General features: G+C 38.9%; 1 protein-coding gene across 2 annotated transcripts in view; it reads right to left on the minus strand.

Moving 5' to 3' along the window:
- TMEM131 (transmembrane protein 131) overlaps positions 1-27,948 on the minus strand; it is a 246,795-nt gene that overhangs the window by 143,939 nt on the left and 74,908 nt on the right. For both annotated transcript variants that reach the window (XM_053586764.1, XM_053586763.1), the window contains exon 3: positions 27,501-27,541. In XM_053586764.1, the coding sequence (XP_053442739.1) occupies positions 27,501-27,541 (41 nt within the window). The remainder of the gene's footprint in view (positions 1-27,500; positions 27,542-27,948) is intronic.

A 27,948-nucleotide genomic window follows, 5' to 3' on the forward strand; every position in this document is an offset into this window, starting at 1 on the left:
TGGGATGAAGCCTACTTGATCATGATGAATGACTTTTTTGATGATAAGCTGTAATCTATTGGCTAGGATTTTGTTGAGAATTTTTGCGTCTATATTCATGAGTGAGATTGGTCTGAAATTCTCCTTTTTGCTTGGGTCTTTTCCTCGTTTTGGTATCAGGGTGATGTTTGCTTCATAGAATGTGTTGGGGAAGATTCCTTCTTCCTCAGTTTTTTGGAATAATTTCTGCAGTACAGGAATAAGCTCTTCCTTGAAGGTTTGATAGAATTCTGGTGTGAAGCCATCTGGACCAGGGCATTTTTTAGTTGGAAGCTTTTTAATTGTTTCTTTGATCTCAGTGCTTGAAATTGGTCCGTTCAGGAGCTCTATTTCTTCATGACTAAGTCTAGGGAGAGGGTGTGATTCCAAATATTGATCCATTTCCTTCACATTGTGAAATTTCTGGGCACAGAGTTTCTGGTAGTATTCAGAGATGATCTCTTGTATCTCTGTGGGATCAGTTGTTATTTCCCCTTTATCGTTTCTAATTGAGGTTACTAGAGATTTTACTTTTCTATTTCTAGTTAGTCTGGCCAATGGTTAATCTATTTTATTTATTTTTTCAAAAAACCAACTCCTTGTTTCATTAATTTTCTGAATGATTCTTTTGTTTTCAATTTCATTGATCTCTGATTTGATTTTGGATATTTCTTTTCATCTCCTGAGTTTAGGCTTAGATTGTTCTTCTTTTTCCAATTCCATAAGATCTCTTGTGAGATTGTTGATGTGTTCTCTTTCTGTTTTTTGAATGTAGGCATCTAAAGCGATGAATTTTCCTCTCAAAACTGCTTTTGCAGTATCCCACAGGTTTTGGTAGCTTGTGTCTTCATTGTTGTTATGCTCAAGGAAGTTAATGATTTCCTGTTTTATTTCTTCCTGCACCCATCTGTTATTCAACAGAAGATTGTTTAATTTCCATGCCTTTGGGTGGGGTCGAGCATTTTTGTTAGAGTTGAGTTCCACCTTTAGTGCCTTATGGTCTGAGAAGATACAAGGTAAAATTTCAATTCTTTTGATTCTGTTGATATTTGTTTTGTGTCCCAGGATATGATCAATTTTGGAGAATGTTCCATGGGGTGATGAGAAGAATGTATATTCTTTGTCTTTGGGGTGGAGTGTTCTATATGCGTCTATCAAGCATAGTTGTTCTAGGGTCTCATTTAAATCTCTTATATCTTTGTTTAATTTCTGTTTAGAGGATCTGTCCAGCTCTGTAAGAGGTGTGTTAAGGTCCCCTGTTATGATGGTATTATCAGATATCATATTGCTCAGACTGAGTAAGGTCTGCTTCAAGAATCTAGGAGCATTTAAATTGGGTGCATAAATATTTAGAATTGAAATGTCTTCTTGTTGTAGTTTTCCCTTGACCAATATAAAGTGACCATCTTTGTCTTTTTTGACTTTAGTTGCTTTAAATCCACATGTATCTGAAAATAAGATTGCAACTCCTCTTTTCTTCTGAATTCCATTTGCCTGAAAAATTGTCTTCCAACCCTTGACTCGGAGCTTTAATTTGTCTTTTGAAGCCAGGTGTGTTTCTTGCAGACAGGAAATGGATGGCTTGTGTTTCTTAATCCAGTCAGCCAATCTATGTCTCTTCAGTGGGGAATTCAAGCCATTAACATTTATTGAGATAATTGATAAGTGTGGTAGTATTCTATTCGTCTTATTTGGCGAGAGTTCATTGCTGAGTTTTATCTTTTGCATCAGTGTGGAGGTTAGGTTCTGTCCTTTGATTTCTGAGTTCTTACTTTGCTGCTGATCCATTGTGGTGGTCAGTGTGCAGAACAGGTTGAAGTATTTCCTGTAGAGCTGGTCTTGTTGTGGCGAATTTCCTCAATGTTTGTATATCCGTAAATGATTTGATTTCTCCATCAATTTTGAAGCTTAGCTTAGCAGGGTACAGAATTCTGGGCTGAAAATTGTTCTGTTTAAGTAGAAAGGTAAATGACCATTGTCTTCTTGCTTGGAAAGTTTCATTAGAGAAGTCTGCGGTCACTCTGATGGATTTGCCCCTGTAGGTCAACTGGCGCTTACTCCTGGCAGCTTGCAGAATCTTTTCTTTTGTCTTGACTTTGGACAGGTTCATCACAATGTGTCTTGGAGAAGCTCGGTTAGAGTTGAGGTGACCTGGGGTCCGATATCCCTCTGAAAGCAGTGTGTCAGAATCTTTGGTGATGTTTGGGAAATTTTCTTTTATAATATTCTCTAGTATGGCTTCCACTCCTCTGGGGCATTCTTCTTCCCCTTCTGGAATTCCTATAACTCGTATGTTGGAACGCTTCATAAAGTCCCATAATTCTGACAGTGAACGTTCTGCTTTCTCTCTCTTCTTTTCTGCCTCTTTTACTATCTGAGTTATCTCAAAAACTTTGTCTTCTACCTCTGAAATTCGTCCTTCTGCACGGTCTAACCTGTTGCTGATACTTTCCATTGCATCTTTAAGTTCCCTGATTGACTGTTTCATTTCCTTCAGCTCTGCTATATCCTTTTTATATTCTTCATATCGTTCATCTCTGATTTGATTCTGTTTTTGGATTTCCTTTTGGTTTTTTCCACTTTATTAGCAGTTTCCTTCATTGTTTCCATCATTTCTTTCATTGTTTTCACCATGTGTATTCTAAATTCCCTTTCTGTCATTCCTAACATTTCTGTATAGGTGGAATCCTCTGCAGTAGCTACCTCATGGTCCCTTGGCGGGGTTGTTCTGGACTGGTTCTTCATGTTGCCTAGAGTTTTCTGCTGATTCTTCCTCATGAGTGATTTCTTTTATCTGTTTCCTTGCCCTAATTTTCCTTTCACTTTCTCTTGCTCTTTAAGTTCTTGTGCCTGTGGACTATGGGTTACAGGACCAGAAGGGTGAGAAGGTTGAGGAGCAAAAAAAGGATGAAAGAAAGGAAGACCAAGTGATAGGAAAAAAAAGAAAGATAGAGAAAGGAGAGGGGGTGGGTATAAGGAATATTGACAAAAAGAAGAGAGGTACAGAAAGAGGGAGACAGGGCAATATAGGTGTACAGAAGGGTACTTTGACACAACCTTAAAAAACCCCACATTCTGGGGGTGCCCAGTTGGGTGGTTCCCTTGAGGTCAGCAGCTCTTTGCTAACCTGATCAGACACAGTACCCCACCTCCACCAAGTAGAGAGGAAAGACAAAAATGCTACAAATCAAACCAAAACAAGCAAACAGAAAACTTTACGGGGATACAATTGGGTGAAAAACCAAATGATAGGGGTAGAAACACTAGCAAAAATGAAGTTGTAGTTATTAAAAAAGGCAGCAATGGGAAATTATAATTGAACTAGAAAAATTGAGAAAGAAAAACGGATCTGTATGGAAAAGATTGAAATTAAAAAACAAAAGAACATCAACAACGTCAAAATAAACAAACAAAAAAAAAACCAAACAAACAAAAAAAGAGAGAAAAATACACAACCAAAAACAAAGCAGTTTGTATATGTTATTGAATATTGTCTGGGCAACACGTGGTCTTCTGGGGTATGAGATGTTAGTCACAGTTCTGATACGACTAGAGGCTGGTGATTTCTCAAACTCCAGCTGGTAGACTCCCTAAATCTCTCTTCAGCCCACTTTAAAGGCACTTTGAACTTGTAAACTTGCTAAGCAGAAGCTTTCCCAGCTTTCTTGCCGGAATCACTGCTGAAGTGGCTATCCGCTTACCCAGTGTGCCAGAACCGGTCTCACTCTGCCCCTGTGGGTTAGGGCTGCAAGGCGGCTCAGACCCCACCCTTAGGCTACTTGCTTGCTGGGTTACAAGCTCCCACCCGTTTCTAGCTCTGCGACCCTGAGGGCGGAGGTTGCCGGGGCAGATCACTGGCAATGGTTCCGTGTGACCCACCGCCAAACACTATTAGCTCCGTCTGGCTCAGCGGCTCAGACTGGGGCCCTAGACAACGGCCAAAGTTCTCCACACCCCGCTCAGGCCTTCCCCAGGGCAGTTCAACTCAGTGCCAAGTCCAAGGACATCAAAACAGTTCACAGGTAAAGCCTTTCTGGTTTGCAGTCTCGCTGCTACTGAACTTACAGTTGTGGGCGGGTTTACACGGATTGAACACTCGCGACCACTTGCTGGTTTTCCACTGTTTTAGTCCTCCTCTTGGGGTCCAGAAGTCTCTCGCTGACTCCCTGTATCCTCATAGGAGTGACGCTAGGCAGTTCCCACCAGCCAGAGATGCCTGGAGTCCTATCTCCCCAGATTCACGGTGCCCAGATGCAAGGAAGCTGTTACTCGGCTGCCATCTTGCTCCGCCTCTCCTGCACATATCTTTCTCATACAGATTTCATGGCCACCACATCTTAGGATGGAATGTTAAGCACACTCTTTTAAATTGGAAAGGAAATAAAAACCAGCTGGGGCTGAGCTTCAGCTGGGTGCTGCTGGTGCTTGGGCTGCTTGCCTGGTGCCGCCGCCGCCGTGGCCTCAAGGCCGGACGCCAGTGCCGCGCGCTGGCGCTACTGGAGGACGAGGAGCGCGCCGTGCAACTGGGTAATATATTCTTTTAATTACGCTAACTTATTACAGTTTTCAGTGTACAGGTCCCACATTTTTGTGATTAAATTTATTCCAAAAATACAATACTTTTTGATGCTACTGGTAAATGGCATTTCTCTATAATATATGCACTTGTTATAAAACAAACTTATTTCTGATCGTTGACTACATATCCCTTAATATGGCTAAATTATTAGTTCTCAAAAGTTTTTCTGATGTATTTTTTAGGATTTTCTATATATATGACAATGCTTTTTGTAGACAAATTCCATGTTGTCTTCCACTTCAAATCTGATGAGTCTTACTTCTTTTTTTCTTTATGTACTGATTTGCACATCCAGTACAATATTTAACAAAAGTGATGAACGTGGACATTGTCGCCACCTTTCCAGTCTCAGAAAGCACTAAATGTTTCACTATCAATACCATGGTAGTTCTCATTTTCCTATAAATACTCTTTATCAGGTTGGAGAAATTCTTTTCTATTCTTAGTTTGCTCATGAATAGATGAATTCTGTCACATGCTTTTTCTACATCTATTCAAATAATTACATGGGGTTTTTCTTTATTTTAACAAGTATATTGATTGCTTTTCTTTCTTATTTTTACCTTGTTTGATTGGAATTTTTTTTTTCTTTTTTTTATTGTTGGGGATTCATTGAGGGTACAATAAGCCAGGTTACACTGATTGCAATTGTTAGGTAAAGTCCCTCTTGCAATCATGTCTTACCCCCATAAAGTGTGACACACACCAAGGCCCCACCCACATCCCTCCTTCCCTCTTTCTGTTCCCCCCCATAACCATAATTGTCATTAATTGTCCTCATATCAAAATTGAGTACATAGGATTCATGCTTCTCCATTCTTGTGATGCTTTACTAAGAATAATGTCTTCCACGTCCATCCAGGTTAATACGAAGGATGTAAAGTCTCCATTTTTTTTAATGGCTGAATAGTATTCCATGGTATACATATACCACAGCTTCTTAATCCATTCCTGGGTTGGTGGGCATTTAGGCTGTTTCCACATTTTGGCGATTGTAAATTGAGCTGCAATAAACAGTCTAGTACAAGTGTCCTTATGATAAAAGGATTTTTTTCCTTCTGGGTAGATGCCCAGTAATGGGATTGCAGGATCAAATGGGAGGTCTAGCTTGAGTGCTTTGAGGTTTCTCCACACTTCCTTCCAGAAAGGTTGTACAAGTTTGCAGTCCCACCAGCAGTGTAAAAGTGTTCCCTTCTCTCCACATCCACGCCAGCATCTGCAGTTTTGAGATTTTGTGATGTGGGCCATTCTCACTGGGGTTAGATGATATCTCAGGGTTGTTTTGATTTGCATTTCTCTAATATACAGAGATGATGAACATTTTTTCATGTGTTTGTTAGCCATTCGTCTGTCGTCTTTAGAGAAAGTTCTATTCATGTCTCTTGTCCATTGATATCAGGGATTGTTGGCTTTTTTCATGTGGATTAATTTGAGTTCTCTATAGATCCTAGTTATCAAGCTTTTGTCTGATTGAAAATATGCAAATATCCTTTCCCATTGTGTAGGTTGTCTCTTTGCTTTGGTTGTTGTCTCCTTAGCTGTACAGAAGCTTTTTAGTTTAATGAAGTCCCATTTGTTTATTATTGTTGTTGTTGCAATTGCCATGGCAGTCTTCTTCATGAAGTCTTTCCCCAGGCCAATATCTTCCAGTGTTTTTCCTATGCTTTCGTGGACGATTTTTATTGTTTCATGCCTTAAATTTAAGTCCTTTATCCATCTTGAATCAATTTTTGTGAGTGGGGAAAGGTGTGGGTCTAGTTTCAGTCTTTTACATGTAGACATCCAGTTCTCCCAACACCATTTATTGAATAGGGAGTCTTTCCCCCAAGGTATGTTCTTGTTTGGTTTATCAAAGATTAGGTGGTTGTAAAATGTTAGTTTCATTTCTTGGTGTTCAATTCGATTCCAAGTTTCTATGTCTCTGTTTTGTGCCAGTACCATGCTGTCTTGAGCACTATGGCTTTGTAGTACAGACTAAAATCTGGTATGCTGAAGCCCCCAGCTTTATTTTTGTTACAGAGAACTGCCTTAGCTATACGGGGTTTTTTCCGGTTCCATACAAAACGCAGAATCATTTTTTCCAAATCTTGAAAGTACGATGTTTGTATTTTGATAGGAATGGCATTGAATAGGTAGATTGCTTTGGGAAGTATAGACATTTTAACAATGTTGGTTCTTCCCGTCCATGAGCATGGTATGTTCTTCCATTTGTTAATATCCTCTGCTATTTCCTTTCTGAGGATTTCATAGTTTTCTTTATAGAGGTCTGGATGTCCTTCACCTCCTTCGTTAGGTATACTCCTAGGTATTTCATTTTCTTTGAAACTATGGTGAAGGGAGTTGTGTCCTTAATTAGCTTCTCATCTTGACTGTTATTGGTGTACACAAAGGCTACTGACTTGTGGACATTGATTTTATATCCTGAAACATTACTGTATTTTTTGATGACTTCTAGGAGTCTTGTGGTTGAGTCTTTGGGGTTCTCTAAGTATAAGATCATGTCGTCAGCAAAGAGGGAGAGTTTGACCTCCTCTGCTCCCATTTGGATTCCCTTTATTTCCTTGTCTTGCCTAATTGTATTGGCTAGAACTTCCAGCACTACATTGAATAGTAAAGGTGACAGAGGACAACCTTGTCTGGTTCCAGTTCTAAGAGGAAAAGCTTTCAGTTTTACTCCATTCAGTAAAATATTGGCTGTGGGTTTGTCATAGATAGCTTCAATCAGTTTTAGAAATGTGCCACCTATGCCTATACTCTTCAGTGTTCTAATTAGAAAAGGATGCTGGATTTTATCAAATGCTTCTTCTGCATCTATTGAGAGGATCATGTGATCTTTAGTTTTGCCTCTGTTAATATGGTGGATAACGTTTATAGACTTGCGTATGTTAAACCAGCCTTGCATCCCTGGGATGAAGCCTACTTGATCATGATGAATGACTTTTTTGATGATAAGCTGCAATCTATTGGCTAGGATTTTGTTGAGAATTTTTGCGTCTATATTCATGAGTGAGATTGGGCTGAAATTCTCCTTGGAAGATATTGGCCTGGGGAAAGACTTCATGAAGAAGACTGCCATGGCAATTGCAACAACAACAAAAATAAACAAATGGGACTTCATTAAACTGAAAAGCTTCTGTACAGCTAAGGAGACAACAACCAAAGCAAAGAGACAACCTACATAATGGGAAAGGATATTTGCATATTTTCAATCAGACAAAAGCTTGATAACTAGGATCTATAGAGAACTCAAATTAATCCACATGAAAAAAGCCAACAATCCCTTATATCAATGGGCAAGAGACGTGAATAGAACTTTCTCTAAAGACGACAGACGAATGGCTAACAAACACATGAAAAAATGTTCATCATCTCTATATATTAGAGAAATGCAAATCAAAACAACCCTGAGATATCATCTAACCCCAGTGAGAATGGCCCACATCACAAAATCTCAAAACTGCAGATGCTGGCGTGGATGTGGAGAGAAGGGAACACTTTTACACTGCTGGTGGGACTGCAAACTAGTACAACCTTTCTGGAAGGAAGTATGGAGAAACCTCAAAGCACTCAAGCTAGACCTCCCATTTGATCCTGCAATCCCATTACTGGGCATCTACCCAGAAGGAAAGAAATCCTTTTATCATAAGGACACTTGTACTAGACTGTTTATTGCAGCTCAATTTACAATCGCCAAAATGTGGAAATAGCCTAAATGCCCACCAACCCAGGAATGGATTAAGAAGCTGTGGTATATGTATACCATGGAATACTATTCAGCCATTAAAAAAAATGGAGACTTTACATCCTTCGTATTAACCTGGCTGGACGTGGAAGACATTATTCTTAGTAAAGCATCACAAGAATGGAGAAGCATGAATCCTATGTACTCAATTTTGATATGAGGACAATTAATGACAATTATGGTTATGGGGGGGAACAGAAAGAGGGAAGGAGGGAGGTGGGTGGGGCCTTGGTGTGTGTCATAGTTTATGGGGGCAAGACATGATTGCAAGAGGGACTTTACCTAACAATTGCAATTAGTGGAACCTGGCTTATTGTACCCTCAATGAATCCCCAACAATAAAAAAAAAAAAAAAAAAAGAGCAAAATTCAAAATCTGAAATATAGGTTCAACTGAATATGTTACTGCTTAACACAATGTCCACCAAGTTCAGGTATGTTGTCACACATGACAGGCTTAACAGTGTTACATTGTGTATATATACACCATTTTCTTTATTCATTTGGTCTTTGATGGGCACTTAGTTGGATTTCTTACCTTGACTATTGTCAATAGTGCTGCAGTGAAGATGGGAGTACAGATATCTCTTTGACATACTGATCATGCTGCCTCCATTTCCTTTGGATGTATATCCAGTAGTGGGACTGCTGGATCATATGGTAGTTCTAATTTTGGGAGGAACCTACACAATGTTTTACATAATAGCTGTACTAATTTACATTCCTACCAACAGTGTACTAGGGTTTCTTTCCCACATTCTCACCAACACATTTATCTTTCAACTTTTTCTTAACACCCATTCTAAGTGATGTGTGATAACACTGTGGTTTTAATTGGCATTTCTCATGCTTCCAATACAAAGAAATGATGAATGTTTGAGGTGATGATGGATATTCTAAATACTTAGAATCATTACACATTCTATGCATGTATCAAAATATGTGTACTCCATAAATATGTACAAATATTATGCATCAATAAAAAAACTTAAAAAATTGGGTAGAATACTACATGGAATACAGATGTAACAAATGAATCAAATTTTATTTTGAATGTACATAACCACAATGGAGACAGAGGCTGGGGAAGAATAAAGATGAAGAATATTATAACTGATGAAAATTTGGAACACAGTATTTTGACAATATATATACTCAGACTAAAGAATAAACATGAACTCTAAACAAACACACCATTCTCTAAGTAGCAGGTCTGTTTTTGATGGTATGGGTTAATAATTCTGAAACCAATTTATCTCTATTCTAGGACTGAACAACAAATCAGTAAATATATTATACACATAATAATTGGGGACACTTTTCTCATTGTTGGAGAATGAACAGAAATAGAAAAGACAAAAATGGATGGAATGCTGGTTTTGTATTAAAACTGGAGGCAGGCAGAGTAAGGTGGTGGACTAGAGCTATCGTGCCACCTACATGTGGTGAGACAGGGAGAGTGGACTTCAGCCACTTGTGGCTGGGGGAATCTGCACAGGAACATCATTCTGGGGGCATAGTGAAGCAGCCAAAGACTTCAGGAGCCAATGAGGAGGTCTGGAGAAGGAAAACTGATGCAGAAGGCAGGTACTGGTACAGGCAGAGGCTGGCTAATTGGCTGGCTCTCCCATGGGGGATGGGAAAGGGCTGCCCTGTAATATTATGATTTTGGAATGGCTATTCACTGGAGCAGTGAGTAGATCTGAACAGTGTCCAGCAGCTGGTGTTGAACGCTGGGGCAGAGGGGTTCCCCCATCGGCTTGGTGACTGGTGGGGTACCACCACTATGGGAAGACTGCCAGTTCAGGAGGAACAATTCACAGGGTCCTAGGGCATGGCTGGTTCCGATGTGCCTACAGCATCCTTTGGGTGAGCTGAGCAGTCCCTGCACCCCATACCCCTGGGTGGGGGAATCTATTGTCAGGGGACACTGATGGGCCTCACGGAAATTTGGCGAGAGCTTTGGTCCCATGGTGAAGTGATCAGGCCCTGATGGATGGCAAAGAGGTCAGGAAGACAAGATCTGGTCTCTTTGGCAACCAGAGGGGCTTCTAACCCCTATCATATAGAGTAAATATAGCATGTGTTTTCCATCCCCTAACACCACTGTACCACCACTGTCCAGGCAATATACTGCAATAACACACACATAGATACACACTGTTTTTACATTTTTCGCTTCTTTTTTCTTAGCTTTTCCCTTTTCTTTCCTTCTCTTTTGTTCTTGGTTGTTTAGCTTTTTCAGTTTGATTGTATTTTTTCACTTTTACTTTTTTCATTAGCAAGGGTTCCTCCATTTTTGTTACAGTTTTTCAGTCCTTTCTATTCTTTTTTATTTCTCTCCCTTTTCTTTTGGTACAGATTTTTGTATTTGTCTCATCTTTCCTACACATTTGTCATAGAATAGCTAAGATATCCCTTATTTTCTTCATTTTATACAATTTTATTGTTACACTTTCAATCTACTTTTATTAATTTTTCATTTCTTTTTTTCTTCCCTGAGGGCTTGGGGGATCATGGCATTGGTCCAGCTCAAGGAGGTCACAAGCTCAAGGTCTTGGGTGTCCTTCTTGCTTGGTAGGTTTCCACTGTGACATACTGCTGATTTTTTCTGTATTTGGCACAGGTGGGGTCTTGATTTTGTCCAGGCTAGAAAGGAGCTCCTGACTTCGAGGGACCCAGCCATCCCAGCCAAGTCCTAGACCTTTAGGTGTGGTTAAAGTAATCTGCAGAATACCAACATTTCTCCTATCACCCTCTTTCTTTTTTACTGTCCTTTTTCTCTCCTTTTCTTCAATTTGTTCCTTTCACCCACCCTTCCTTCATTTCCTCTTTATTTTTTTCTTTTCCTTCTCCCTTCTCGCTCTTCATGCTTACCTTCCTTTTGCCCTTATATCAAAAGGCCACTTCAACAGCTATGTTCTGAGACAAAGTAATTTAAAGCAAAGGAGAGAGTGAGAGGGAAAATGTAGGTGAAGGAAGTAAACAAAAAGAAAACACACATAAAGATGAGCCAAGAGAAAAATTCTGGCAGGGGGGTGGAGACAAGATGGCTGACTAAAGCCAGCTTTCCACAGCAGCTCCCATCCAGAGGAGAGTTAATGGACAGAAATTTAGCAAGTAACCTGGCGGATTAGACCTGCGCCAAGAGAGAAGGTTGAAGAATCCACATCAACCCTGCTGAGGCAAGCTGCGACCCAAAGGATACAAAAAAAGGTACAAAATCAATCACCAAGCAGACTGAAGTCTTCTCCTCCATGAGAACGGCTCAGCGTACCCACTCCATAAACAAATGAGCAGAGTTCAAAAGTCCTCCCATTATACTCCACGGGAGAAATCCTCTAAAAAATGGACCTATTTCCCCTACTAGGGTGCCATGGCGCTCTTCTGCCAGGCATAAAACTGTGTAAAACTGTATATATACTCTACATGCAATTCTGAGCTCCCAGCACTCCCCTCCACTCTCACTCTGAGGTCTGGAGGCCTGTCCCCCAAGAGTCCAGATTCTTGGGTGTTTTCTCAAGGGGTGTGGACAGGGCCAGGACTGCTGCTGCTCAGTGCTGATTCTGCGACACAGGAGTGAGGAGAGGACGGTCAGCTGAGAGGGAATCACAAAGGAGCGGTGGTGACCTGAGGTGCAGAGCAGCAGCTGTTTTTGGCAACAACAGGGCTCACCTCTGGATATTCCGGAGTCACACCCCCGTCTCTCTGGACAACCAGAGGAGGCCGGGCATCTTCTCAGGTGGCAACCTGGCGGAACACATCTGGGATGGAAACGCAGGTCCCGGGAGTAAAGGGTTTGCCTGAGGCGGTACCGGCCTGGGTGGAGCGCGGGGACTAGAAAATGCATTCGGAGTGCCGACAGACTCCTGGGGCAGGGCTGACACAGAGGACCGCTTTACGGGGACTAGAAAATGCACACGGAGTGCCGGCAGACTCCCAGGGCGCGGCTGACACAGAGGACCGCTTTACTGAGCCTAAGATGCACCCGGCCCTCAGGAGATTATCAGCCTAGACAAAGGAGGGCAAGAGGATAGAACTGACAGCTAACTGTGCTGCGAATACAAACTACTGGGTAGCAGCAAAGACAGGGCCTGAGGCGCAGGATCTGTGGATGCAAAACAGCTTCTCTTCTGCAGGGGAATTTAGCCGGGACAGAAACAAATTCTGCAAAGTTGTTCAGTTCTGTCAGTAACATCAATCAGGTGTGGGACTGGAACTGACTGAATAGCCCCAGCCTCCATCAAGTGTCCAAGGTTGTCAGGCCTCACCTCACCCTGCTGGACAGTGGCAGAGAGCAGTGGCCTGGCTGAGGACACGTAGATCTCCTTGTGATTCAGGCAGGTGCAAACCCCTGGAGTATCTGCTCACTGGAGGCAACTGGATCACAGCCCAGTGGGGTTATCAGTGATGGGTGTGACAGAGGGGCAAGGTGGGGAAGGAGGCATCAATCTTCCCAGACTAATCTACTTGCTGAGTGGGTAATCCTGACCTCATGGAGCACCGGAGCAAGTCATATTTGAGTTGTCAGAAGATCCCTATGATTTAGTTGCCAGAGACCTGTTAAACTCTCCAACCTGAGACAAGTGCTGACTGAGACAATTGATTTGGACCTTTCAAACTGAGCCAATCGCCCGGACTATCCAAGTGGTACCCTGGGTATGTGGTTGTAGGAAGGTTTGATTTTCCTTTTCCAATTGTTGCCTGTGGGGGGCAGGGGGACTTAATTGCTGCTATTTCTCCACAGCTGAGACTTCAACCAAGAGTAACTGTTTCACTAGGATGAGACAAAGACCAGCTGAACACAAGACAGAGCCACTTAGCCCCACCACACCAAGTAAGTCCCAGTTTCTCTAGCACTGTATGGGTCCTTGACAAAGCTCCAGCAGAAAAGGTACAGACACAAGTCCCAGCTTTTGGGCAAAGGGCTGTTTAATCACAAGAACTGGAGCCCCGAACCCAACTTTTCTTTACCCACTTATCTTGTCAAACGGTGTGAAATAATCATGGAGCGAAATCAGTGGGAAAACTCTGGTAACATGAATAACCAGAGTAGATCAACCCCTCCAAGAAAAGGAATGGCAGATGTAACTGAAGATCCCATTCATAAACAGATGGCCGAGATGTCAGGAATCGAATTCAGAATTTGGATTGCAAACAAGATGAATAGAACGGAGAAAAGCTGGAATTAGAAATTTGAGGAGCAATTCAAAAGTTGGAATTAGAAATTCGAAGAGAAATTCAAAAGTTGTCTCAAGAATTCAACGAATTTAAAGACAAAACCACCAAACATTTTGATTCACTGATGCAAGAATTTGGAACCTTCAAAGATCCAAAAAATACAGTAGAATCCCTCAGTAACAGAGTGGAGCAAGCAGAAGAAAGGATTTCTGACATTGAAGACAAAGCTTTTGAAGGCTCCAAAACTCTCAAAGAGGAAGAGAAATGGAGAGCAAAAACGGATCACTCTCTCAGACAGCTCTGGGATAATTTGAAGAAGGCTAATATCTGCCTCACTGGAATCCCTGAAAGTAATGAAGTGGCTTTGCAAGGCACAGAGGCTCTTCCCCATGAAATTATGAAAGAGAATTTTCCAAACGTGCCAAGAAGATTCTGACATTCAGATAGCAGACAGTTTCAGACTCAACCCGAATAAGACAATCACAGGCAGGCAATCATAATTAACTTCACGAAAGTTAACGGGAACAAGAAAATTCTGAAAGCAGCCAGATGTAAGAAAACCATAACCTACAACAGGAAGAATATCAGAATTACTGCACACTTCTCTGCTGAAACATTTCAAGCCAGAAGAGAGTGGACATCAACTTTTAATCTCCTAAAACAAAATAACTTTCAACCCTGGATCCTGTATCCAGCTAAACTGAGTATCATTTATGAGGGAGAAATTAAATAATTTAATGATATTCACATGTTGAAGAAATGTGGCATAACCAAACCAGCTCTTCAGGATATTCTCAGACCTATCCTTCATAATGACCAGCCGAATCCTCTACCACAAAAGTAAACTCAATCAGAAACTTTTGATCAAACTCCAACTTCCACAGTGGTGAAAGGATGAAAAATGTTCATTGGACTTTCAAAAAACTTGATACCCAAAATTTTACCCGACTTATCAATATTCTCCATTAATGTGAACGGCTTATACTGTCCTCTAAAGGCACAGGTTGGGTGACTGGATACAAAAACTCAGGCCAAATATTTGCTGCATACAGGAATCTCATCTTACATTAAAAGATAAATATAGACTCAGGGTGAAAGGATGGTAGTCTATATTTCAGGCAAATGGAAATTAGAAAAAAGCAGCTGTTGCAATTCTATTTGAAGATACAATAGGCTTTAAACCAACAAAAGTAAGGAAGGATAAGAATGGTCACTTCATATTTGTTAAGGGTAATACTCAATATGATGAGATTTCAATTATTAATATCTATCTATGCACCCAACCACAATATACCTCAATTTTAAGAGAAACTCTAACAGAAATGAGCAACATAATTTCCTCCAGCTCCATAATAGTTGGAGATTTAAACATTCCTTTGGCAGCGCTGGATAGATCCTCCAATAAAAAGCTGAGCAAAGAAATTTTAGATTTAAACCTAACCATCCAACATGTGGATTTAACAGACATCTACAGAACATTTCATCCCAACAAACTGATTACACATACTTCTCATCAACCTGCGAAACATACCCCAAAATTGATCTCATCTTAGGTCACAAGTCTAACCTCAGTAAATTTAAAGGAATAGAAATTATTCCTTGCTTCTAAGGAATAGAAATTATTCCTTGCTTCTTATCGGACCACCATGGAATAAAAGTTGAGCTCAGTAAAAACAGGAATCTACATACTCATACAAAAGCATGGAAGTTAAATAACCATATGCTGAACAATAGCTGGGTCAGAGATGAGATTAAGAAGGAAATTGCCATGTTTTTGGAACAAAAAGACAAGGAAGACACGAATTATCAGAACCTCTGGGATACTGCAAAGGCAGTTGCAGAAGAAAATTTATGGCAATTCAAGCCTTCCTTAAGAGAACGGAAAGAGAGAAAGTTAATAACTTAATGGGACATCTCAAGCAACTGAAAAAGGAAGAACATTCCAACCCCAAACCCAGAAGAAGAAAAGAAATAACCAAAATTAGAGCAGAATTAAATGAAACTGAAAACAAAAGAATTATGCAACAGATCAAAAAATCAAAGTTGGTTTTTTGAAAAGGTCAATAAAATACATAAACCTTTGGCTAACCTAACCAGGAACAAAAGAGTAAAATCTGTAATTTCATCAATCAGTAATGACAAAGATGAAATAATAACAGCTTACTCAGAAATTAAAAAAATCCTTAATGAATATTACAAGAAACATTATTCTCAGAAATATGAAAATCTGAAGGAAATTGACCTATACTTGGAAGTATGTCACCTTCTAAGACTTAGCCAAAATCAAGTGGAAATGTTGAGCAGGACCATATCAAGTTCTGAAATAGCATCAATCATACAAAATCTCCCTAAAAAGAAACGCCCGGGACCAGATGGCTTCATGTCAGAATTCTACCAAACCTTTAAGAGGAATTAGTACCTATATTTACTCAACCTGTTGCAAAATATACAAAAAGAAGGAATACTACCCAACACATTCTATGAAGCAAACATCATCCTGGTCCGCAAACCAGGAAAAGACCCAACAAGAAAAGAAAATTATAGACCAATTATCACTAATGAATACAGATATAAAAATATTCAACAAGATCCTAACAAACAGAATCCAGCAACACATCAGACAAATTACACATCATGACGAAGTCAGTTTTATCCCAGGGTCTCAAGGCTGGTTCAATATACGTAAATCTATAAGTATAATTCAGCACATAAACGAATTAAAAAACAAAGACCATATGATTGTCTCAATTAATGCAGAAAAAGCTTCTGATAATATCCAGCATCCCTTGATGATCAGAACACTTAATAAAACTGGTATAGAAGTGACATTTCTTAAAATGATAGAGGCCATCTATAGCAAACCCACAGCCAATATTGTATTCAATGGAGTTAAATTGAAATCATTTGTACTCATCAGGAACCAGGCAAGGTTGCCCATTGTCTCCACTGCTCTTGTAATTGACGTTTTAGCCATCGCAATTAAGGAAGAAAAGGTGATCAAGGGTATCCATATAAGGTCAGAAGAGATCAAACTTTCGCTCTTCGCAGATGATATGATTGTATAACTGGAAAACACCAGGGATTCTACTACAAAACTCTTAGAAGTGATCAAGGAATACAGCAGCATCTCAGGTTACAAAATCAATATTCATAAATCGGTAGCCTTTATATATACCAACAAATAGTCAAGCTGAACAAACAGTTAAGGACTCTATTCCATTCACAGTAGTGCCAAAGAAGATGAAATATTTGGAAATTTATCTAACAAAGGATGTGAAAGATCTCTATAAAGAGAACTATGAAACTCTTAAGAAAAGAAACAGCTGAAAATGTTAACAAATAGAAAAACTTACCAAGCTCATGGCTGGGAAGAATCAACATTGTCATAATGTCCATACTACCCAAAGCAATATACAACTTTAATACAATCCCTATTAAAGTTCCCCTGTCCTACTTTAAAGATCTTGAAAAAATAATACTTCATTTTATATGGATCAGAAAAAACCTCGAATAGCCAAAACATTACTCAGAAATAAAAACAAAGCAGGAGGAATCACGCTAGCAGACCTCAGACCATACTATAAATAGACAGTGATCAAAACAGCGTGGTACTGGCACAAAATCAGAGAGGTAGATGCATGGAACACAACAGAGAACCAAGAGATGAATCCAGCTACTTACCGTTATTTGATCTTTGACAAGCCAATTAAAAACATTCAGTGGGGAAAAGATTCCTTATTTAACAAATGGTGCTGGGTGAACTGGCTGGCAACCTGTAGAAGACTGAAACTGGACCCACGCCTTTCACCATTAACTAAGACTCTCACTGGATTAAAGATTTAAACTTAAGACATGAAACTATAAAAATACGTGAAGAAAGTACAGGGAAAACTCTTGAAGGAATTGGCCTGGGTGAATATTTTATGAGGAGGACTCCCCAGGCAATTGAAACAGCTTCAAAAATATACTACTGGGACCTGATCAAACTAAAAAGCTTCTGCACAGCCAAGAACACAGTAAGTAAAGCAAGCAGACAGCCTTCAGAATGGGAGAAGATATTAGCAGGTTATGTCTCTGACAAAGGTTTAATAACCAGAATCCACAGAGAACTCAAACATATAAGCAAGAAAAGAACATGTGATCCCATCGCAGGCTGGGCAAAGGACTTGAAGAGAAACTTCTCGGAAGAAGACAGGCGCACGGTCTACAGACATATGAAAAAATGCTCATCATCCTTAATCATCAGAGAAATGCAAATCAAAACTACTTTGAGATATCATCTAACTCCAGTAAGATTAGCCCATATCACAAAATCCCAAGACCAGAGATGTTGGCGTGGATGTGGAGAAAAAGGAACACTTCTACACTGGTGGTGGGAATGCAAATTAATACGTTCCTTTTCGAAAGATGTTTGGAGAACACTTAGAGATCTAAAAATAGATCTGTCTTTCCATCCTATAATTCCTCTACTAGGTATATACCCAGAAGACCAATAATCACATTATAACAAAGATATTTGTACCAGAATGTTTATTGCAGCCCAATTCATAATTGCTAAATCATGGGAAAAGCCCAAGTGCCCACTGATCCACGAATGGATTAATAAATTGTGGTATATGTACACCATGGAATATTATGCAGCCTTAAAGAAAGATGGAGACTCTACCTCTTTTATGTTTACATGGATGGAGCTGGAACATATTCTAAGTATCTCAATACTTAGTAAAGTATCTCAAGAATGAAAGAGAAAGTATCCAATGTACTTAGCCCTACTATGAAACTAATTTATGGCTTTCTTATGAAAGCTATAACACAGTTATAACCTAAGAATATGGGGAAGGGGAAGAGGAAGGGGGGGGAGGATGAGCGGACGGAGGGTGATTGGTGGGATTACACCTACAGTGCATCTTACAAGGGTACATGTGAAACTTACTAAACGTAGACTATAAATGTCTTAACACAATAACTAAAAAAATGCCAGGAAGGCTATGTTAACCAGTGTAATGAAAATATGTCAAATGGTATATAAAAGCAGTGTATGGTGCCCCATGATTGCATTAATGTACAGAACTATGATTTAGTAAAAGAAAAAAAATTAATTAAAAAAGAAAAGAAATGTAAAATTTTGGCAGCTTGAAACACCAGAATAGAGCAAACTCCCTATAAAGGAGCATGAGGTAGCTACCAGAGGTTTCCTCCTATAAAGAATTAATGGAAGTGACAGGGAATTTACAATATGGATGGCAAAAACAAGAAAGGAAAGTGATGAGAAAGTAGAAAAATAGAAACAAAATATGGACAAACAATATGAAGAATATAGAAAAGATATAATGCAACTTAAGGACTTAAAGGAGTCAATCAGGGAACTTAAAAATGTAGTAGAAAGTATTGGTAACAGATTAGACCATGGAGAAGAAAGATTCTCAGAGTTAGAGGAGGAAACATTTCAGCTTTTGAGGAAACAGAGGTAGTTAAAGAGGTAGAAAAGAAGAGAGAGAAAGCATAATATTCACTCAGAGAATTATGGACTTCATGAAGTCATGAAACATACGAATTATAGACTCATGAAAGGGGACAAACATCCCAAAGGAACAGAAGCCCTACTGGAAGATATCAATAATGAAAACTTCCCAAGTATCATTAAAGCTTCTGAAAACACTCCTTCTAGAGTGATAATAAACTCCAAGTAGTCTCAACACAAACAGAGCACCTCCAAGACACAACATAATGAACCTGTCCAAAGTGAAGACAAAATAGAAAATTCTGTAAGCAGCTAGGAGTAAGTGCTAATTGACCTACAGGGGCAGATCCATCAGGGTTGCACTGGACTTCTCAGCTGAACTTTTAAAGCCAGACGAGAATGATCATCTACCTTTAAATTCTTAAACAAAAACCGATTTTCAGCCCAGATTTCTGTATCTTGGCAAACTAAGCTGCAAAATCGATGGAGAAAGCAAATCTTTTACTGATATGTGAATATTCAGGAAATTCGCCATAACAAGACCCACTCTACAGGAAATATATAGACTTATTCTCCTCACTGAACATCACAATGGACCACCAGCAAAGAAAACGCCCAGAAACTAAAGGACAAAACCCAGCTTCCACAATGGCTCAAAGGATAAAATTAAGTAATGGACCTTCACAAATAAGATGAATAGAACTCTACCACATGTATCAATTCTCTCAATAAATGTTAATTGGTTAAATTCCCCAAAGAAGAGGCACAGGCTGGCTGGTTGGATAAAAAAAGCACAAGCCATACATATGTTGTCTCCCAGAAACACACCTAACCTTGAAAGACAAAATAAGACTCAGGGTAAAGGGTTGAAAAACAGTATTCCAGGCAAAAGGAAACCAGAATAAAGGAAGGTTCACAATCTTATTTTCAAATACAAGTGGATTTAAAGCAACTGAAGTTAAAGGCTGAAGATCACACTTCATACTGGTCAAGGGAGCATTACACAAAGAGGATATTTCCATTCTAAGTATTTATGCACCCAACGTAAATGCTCCCAGATTTATCAAACAGACATTGATTTGTGTGAACAAGCTGATATTCTATAACACCATAATAGCGGGAGACTATGACACCCCTCTGGTTGAACTTGACAGATCATCTTCAAAACTAAACAAAGATAGAAGGGACTTCAATGTGATCCTAGATGTAATGGGCTTAATAGACATAAACAGAGCACACCATCCCAAAGCTAAGGAATATACGTTCTTCTCCTCACCCCATGGAACATACGCCAAAACAGATCATACCCCAGGTAACAAATCAAACCTTAATAAAAATAAAGAATTGAAATTATACTTTATCTTCTTAGATCACAAGGCAATAGAAGTGGAACTCAACTGCAACAAAAATTTTCATCCCCACACAAAGGCATGGGAATTAAACAACCTTACGCTGAATGACAGCTGGGTTAGGGAAGACATAAAAGGAGGAAATCATTGAATTCCCCAAACATAACAACAATGAAGCTACAAGTTGCCAAAACCTGTGGGATACTGCAAAAGCAGTCCTAAGAGGGAATTTTGTCTCATTAGATTCCTATATCCAAAAACCAGAAAACAGAGCACATCAACAACCTAAGGAATCATCTCAAGGAAATGGAAAAGGCAGAGGAATCCAATCTCAAATCCAGGAGAAGAAAAGAAATAAGCAAAATTAAATCAGAAATGAATGAAACTCAAGACAAAAGAATAATTTAGAAAATCAGTGAAACAAAAAGGTGGTTTTTCGAAAAGATAAATACAACTGATAAACCGTTAGCCAGATTAACTAGAAACATAAAAGCAACATCTCTAATAACCTCAATCAGAAATGAAAAAAGGGACATAACAGATATCACTGAGATAAAATAGATTATCTCTGACTAGTACAAGAAAGTATGCCCAGAAATGTGATAATGTGGAGGAAATGGACCAATACCTGGAATCATACCATCTTCCTAGACTTAACAAGGAAGAAATAGATCTCTTAAACAGACCAACATCAAGAGCTGAGATTGAAGAAACGATAAAAATGCTTCCAAGAACAACAACAACAACAAAAAACCCCTGGACCAGTTGGCTTCACAGCAGAATTCTATCAAATCTTAAAGAATGATATTGACCTATGCTACAGAACCTATTCCAAAACCCTGAGAAGAAAGGAATCTTCCCTAACACATTCTATGAAGCAACATCATCCTGATACCAAAACCAGAAAAGGACCCAACTAAAAAGAACTAGACACCAATTTCACTAATCAATATAGATGCAAAACTACTCAATAAAATCTTGGCTAACGGATTGCAGGTACACGTTAAAAAATTTATAAATTACAATCAAATAGGCTTCATCCCATGGATACAAGTCTGGTTCAACATATGCGAATCCGTAAATGTAATTCACCATATTAGTAGAAGCAAAAACAAAGACCACAGGATCCTTTCTACAGATGCAGAAAATGCACTTGATAAAATTCAGCATCTTTTCTAATAAGAACACTTAAGAATATAGGTATAGCTGGCACACTTCTTACACTGACTGAGGCCACCTATGACAAACCCATAGCTAGTATCATACTGAACGGAGTAAAACTGAAAGCGTTTCCACTTAGAACTGGAACTGGACAAAGATGTCTACTATTGCCCCTACTATTTAACAGTGTTGGAGGTTTTGGCTAATACAATCAAGCAAGAGAAGGCTATAAAGCAGCGGTTCTCAACCTGTGGGGTGCGACCCACAGGAACTGTACTAAAGGGTTGCGGCATTAGGAAAGTTGAGAACCACTGTTATAAAGGGAATACAAATAGGGGCAGAGAAGGTCAAACTCTTGTTGTTTGCTGATGATGTGATCTTATACTCAGAGAACTCTAGAGATTCAACCATGAGACTCCTGGAAGTGTCTCAAGAAATACAGTAACATCTCAGGGTATAAAATCAATGTCCACAAATCAGAAGTGTTTGTATATGCCAATAACAGCCAAGTCAAGAAGCTAATCAAAGATACAATTCCCTTCACAATAGCTTCAAAGAAAATAAAATACCTAGGAATATACCTAACAAAACACATGAATGACCTCTACAAAGAGAATTATGAAACCATAAGAAAAGAAACTGTAGAAGACAACAAATAGAACAGCGATTCTCAACCTGTGGGTCGTGACTCACAGGAACTGTATTAAAGGTTCATGGCATTAAGAAGGTTGAGAACCACTGAAATAGAAGAACACACCATGGTCATGGATGGGAAGAATCAACACTGTTAAAATGTCTATACTATCCAAAGCAAGCTACAGATTCACTGCAATCCCCATTAAAATACCAACATTATACTTTGAAGAACTGGAAAAAATAGTTCTTCATTTTATATGGAACCAGAAAAAACCCCATATAGCCAAAGTAGTTTTTAGTAATAAAACAATGCCTGGAGGTATCACTCTACCAAATTTTAGGTTATATTACAAGTCCACAGTGATCAAAATAGCATGGTATTAGCACAAAAATAGAGACAGAGACATATGGAACTGAATAGAGAAACCCAAGAGATGAAACCAGTCTCTTATTGCCACCTGATCTTTGATAAACCAAACAAAAACATATATCCTGGGGAAAAGAATACCTATTTAATAAATAGTGCTGGGAGAACTGGATCACCACATGGAAAAGACTGAAATTGGACCTTCACCTTTCTCCACTTACAAAAATTGACTCAAGATGGATCAAAGATTTAAATCAAATACAAGAAACGATAAAAATCCTAGATGAAAGTGTAGGGAAAACTCTTGAGGATGTTGGCCTGGGGAAAGATTTTATGAAGACTTCAGTGGCAATCACAACAACAATAAAAATAAAAATAAACAAATGAGACTTTTTTTTTTCTTAGAGACAGAGTCTTACTTTATTGCCCTCGGTAGAGTGCCACGGCGTCACAGCTCATAGCAACCTCCAACTTCTGGGCCCAGACGATTGTCTTGCCTCAGCCTCCCGAGTAGCTGGGACTACAGGCATCTGCCAGAATGCCCAGCTATTTTTTTGTTGCAGTTTGGCCAGGGCCGGGTTTGAACCTCCCACCCTTGGTATATGGGGCCAGTGCCCTATCCACTGAGCCACAGGCACCACCCCAAATGCGACTTAATTAAACTAAAAAGCTTTGGCACAGCTAAGGACACAATAATTAAAGCAAATAACCTTCAGAATGGGAAAAGATACTTGTACATTACAAATCTGATAAAGGTTTGGTAACTAGAATCTATAGAAAACTCAAATTAATCAACAAAAAAAGAGCAAACAATCCCATCTCTCACTGGGTAAGAGACATGAACAAAACCTTCCCTGAGGAAGACAGATGAATGGCTAACAAGCATAAAAAAGTATTCATCATCCCTAATCATCAGAGAAATGCAAATCAAAACCACCCCAAGATATCGCTTAACCCCAGTGAGAATAGCCCAAATCACAAAGTCCCAGAGTTGCAGGTGCTGGCATGTGTGTGGAGAGAAAGGAACATTTTTACACTGTTGGTGGGAGTAAAAACTAATACCAGCCTCTTATGAAAGAAATGTGGAGATTTCTCAAAGAACTCAAATTAGACCTCCCGTTTGACCCTGCAATCTCACTATTAGGCATCTATCCAGAAGAAAAAAAAAATCATTTTATCATAAAGACATTTGCACTAGAATGTTTATCACAGCCAAGATGCGGAAACAACCTGATATGTCCATCAACTCAGGAAAGGATTAACAAACTCTGGTAATATGTATAACATGGAGTACTATTCAAACATAAGAAAAGATGGTGACTTCTTTACATCTTTTGTATTCACATGGATTGAGTTGAAACACATTCTTCTTCGTAAAGTATCACATGAATGGAAAAGCAAGTACCCAATGTACTCATTTTTATTATCAAGCCAATAGACAATCAATCACATGCCCACATGGGAGAAAAACTTAGAGTTGGGGGAGGGGCAACAAGGAGAGATTGATGTGCTCTCACTTAAAGGGCACAAGGTAGGGATGTATGGTACACTCTGTGGGCGAGGGACACAACTACAAGAGGAACTCTACCTAACAAATTAAAAAAATTGTGACCTGGTTGTTTGTACCCTCACAATAACCTGAAATAATAATATAAAAATCTGGAAACATCAGTAATGTTTTTAATATACTGGATATATAAGCACAGATTTTCTTCCTCTTTCACTAAGACAGCCTAGAGTCAATAACATCTCAGTAATAGTGAGCACACATGGCACACAGATGTTAGTTTCTAAGATCATTTCTCTTTGGAGAAATGGGTTGTTCCAGGGCTAGGGGAAGGAAAATTACAAAATAAGCCTGGAACATCCTAATGTGCCAGAAAGTAAGGAAGTGCTCAATAAAGGATGGGGACAGGTAAAAATGACACAAAATAGACACAAACGTAATTTTTATGACAATGCAAATGACAGTGAAATGATGGATAAAAATGAACTTTGACCTCAATCATACTCTTAATTAGAATGTCAACTAATAATCACAGAAAAATGGAATTTAAAAAAACCCAAGAGTAATAATTGTTCCAGGCAAGAATCACCAAGTCTGTAGATACTAAATCTAATGAGAGTTTTAGGTAAAATAAGATATTTACATAGTCTCAAAGTACTTCTCTGTATAATTACAAGAGAAAAATGGAACAAACAGACATAATGTGCACTGAGACTGGCATAAACTTTAGCAATAATCCATACCAAAAATGCACAATCTGAACCAAAAAATGTTTCAATGTTTGAAACTTGCTTTTTAGAATATAGTCTGAAAACCAATGTTGAAATCATTTATTCTAGTTTTTAATACAGTTGGGGTTAAATCTCCTATGTTGTCATATTTTCTACTTTTCCCATCTGCTTTTCATTCCTTTGGTCCTCTCTTAGCACTTTCTTTTTTTTTTTTTTTTTTTTCAGTTGTTTTTTGGCAGGGGCCCAGTTTGAACCCGCCAACTCTGGTATATGGGGTCAGTGCCCTACTCCTTTGAGCCACAGGCGCCGCCCTCTTTGCACTTTGTTTTAGATCAACTTAGTATTCATTCAGTGTTTCATTTTAATTCCACAACTAGTTTGTTAGTGTTATCTCTTTTTCCTTTTTTTTTTTTTTTTAATATTTTAATGTTTCCTCTAGGGTTTAGTCATCTTACCACAGTCTAATTTCCAAGAATATTATGCCACTTTAAATAATGTGAGAACCATAGAACTCAATTCTGCCATCCACTCCTCTTGTCCTTTGGGCTATTGTTATACATGTAATGTATGCATGTCATAAATTCCATGAAACATAAAGTCAATTATCTTGATCTCATCTTAGAATTCCTCCAAAACTCTGAGGAATAAATGTCCGTTGTTTAAGCTACCAGTTCTATGGCATTTTGTTATAGGCAGTCTACGAATTACAAACATTCCAAGTTACATACAACTCACACTTACAAACGAAGGCTACTACGGTAAGCCCCCAAGTTACGAATATCTGACTGACACTTATGAATGGAAACTATTATGGTAACGGATTAATGTACCTGTTCCCACTTACATACAAATTCAACTTAAGGACAAACCTACAGAACCTACCTAATTCGTAACCCAGGGACTGCTTGTACAGCAGCCTAGGCTGACTAAGATGTTTTAGTGCTTAACCAAGTCCCATATCCAAACTGTATGCCAATTTGAACCAAATGTTTATACAATTCATGGTCTTGGTCATGCACACACAAAAAAAATGTGAAGGCTATAAATATGTGTACAAATCCCAAATCCTTTGATACTTTTTTTTTTTTTTGAGAATTTTTTTTTTTGAGACAGAGTCTCAAGTGTCGTGACATCACAGCTCACAGCAACCTCAAACTCTTGAGGTTAAGTGATTCTCTTGCTTCAGCCTCTTAGGCTGAATTTGAACCTGCCAGCTTTGGTGTATGTGGCTGGCGCCCTAGCCGCTTTGAACGACAGGTGCCGAACCAATCCTTTGATACTCTTGCCATCCATAGGTGAGGGTCTACTTCCCCTCACTCCCACTTTGAATATGGCCAAACTAAGTAGCTGGTTGATGGGCAGTGTACGACAGAAGAAACGTGACTTCCAAGAGCAAGTAATAAAAGGTAATAGAGCTTCCACTGGTTTGCTTTGGGACATTCACTCTTTTTTTTTTTTTTGTCCTTTATTATTATTTATTTATTTATTTCAGATTAATATTAGGGCACATATGTTAGGTCACGGGACATTCACTCTTAATAGTACAGTCATCATGCTGTAAAGGAAACCAAACTATCCCATGGGAAAAGACCAAAGAGGCAAATTATAGGCAGTCCAGGTGCCAGCTAACAAGCCAGCATCAACGAGTGAGCGGACAGTCCTCTGGCTCCCAGGCATCAAGTCATTCCCAGCTCTGGGGTCTCCTCAGCAGAGGTCCTGGATCATCATGGAGCAGAGACCTGTTATCTTCACTGTGTGTGCCCTGCCTGAATTGCTGACACGCAGAGACTGAGAGCATAATAAAATGGTTGTTTTATTGCCACTAAGTTTTGGGTAGTTTGTTAGACAGATGTAGATAACAGATAGGTAGAACATGAGATGAGAGTACAATTATGTACTGATGTAAATTTTTCATTATTCTAGGAAAATACCTGAAGCTCAGATTTTGATCATGGATAAACAAAGTAATTTTCTTAAAAGCAGTGCAGCATAATTCTATAACTAATTTTCTAACTGCTTACTTGGATGTCTAATCTTTTTTCTTTACTGCCACACACTGGAAGAAAAACAGCTATCCTGGGCCAAACATTAAATATACACACAGTTACGAAACCTGATGAGCAAAAGAAAAAGTCCATGCATACTTTTGGTGATCCTGACACCACAGATAAACAGTTCTCAAATAATCCCACAGGTTGGACACCCCTGTTTAGAATAAAGGATCAAGGAAGAAGCATATGATAAAGAGGTATGCCTTTTCTCTCCAATATTTTGGCTCTAGACATGTCAGAGAGTTCTAGAGTTCTTAGATGGTGCAGCCAAGGAGGGATCAGGCTAAATTCACAGTGGCCTGGAGAAAACACACCTACCCTGGTACCAAACATTATTTGGGCAGAGTTCACAGGTAGGTCCCAATAAAGCATATAACATAGGCAGAAATGATTGGGTACACACATGTACTTTAAGCATCAAGAGGAAATGCCTGCTCCTTCTAAATCCAAATGGAAACTACACTGATGACAGACAGCTAGGGCAAGGGCATCTTCTGCTACCAGCAAATTCAGATTTAATTCATTGTAGCATGTATTTCTAAATATTTTGTGTAGAAAACCTCCATACAAAATATTTAGAAATACATGCTACAATGTGATTTACAATTTGTTATTCCCTCTTCACTAAAAAGAGTAGGGGGAAAGAAAAGAGAATGACAGGAATCCCCCAGAAGAAAGTGCAAGTATCTTAGTACACTACTAAATATGTAAGGCTTACCTTTTCTGTTGATATGAACTGAGTCCAAGTGTTGTCTCCGTCTGTAAGAAGAAGAAAATAATGGTGAAAATAATGAAACCACATCTTTATACTGCAGGAACATGAAATATACTATATATTATAGCCTACAATATACAGAATAGCATATAACATATATTTTACAGCATATAATATATAGTATATATATAGTATATAATATGTAGTATATATTATAATTTAAATTTTGACCTTAGATTTTCAGGTTAAACCTGATTCTAAAATCACAAGCCATGACTAGTCACACTATGTAATTCAAATGAGAGAATTTGAATCAAATTTTAAACATACATGGAAGTAATGCAAAGTAATGCAATTAATTTAAAAATTAGACAAGTTAACACATCCTATGGGAATAGTCCCTTTTACTCACTATTCACCTCTTAAAAAGTGTACTCCACGTGCTGGTATA

The sequence above is a fragment of the Nycticebus coucang genome, chromosome 4 (genome assembly GCF_027406575.1).
Source record: "Nycticebus coucang isolate mNycCou1 chromosome 4, mNycCou1.pri, whole genome shotgun sequence".
NCBI classification, from domain to species: Eukaryota; Metazoa; Chordata; class Mammalia; order Primates; family Lorisidae; genus Nycticebus; species Nycticebus coucang.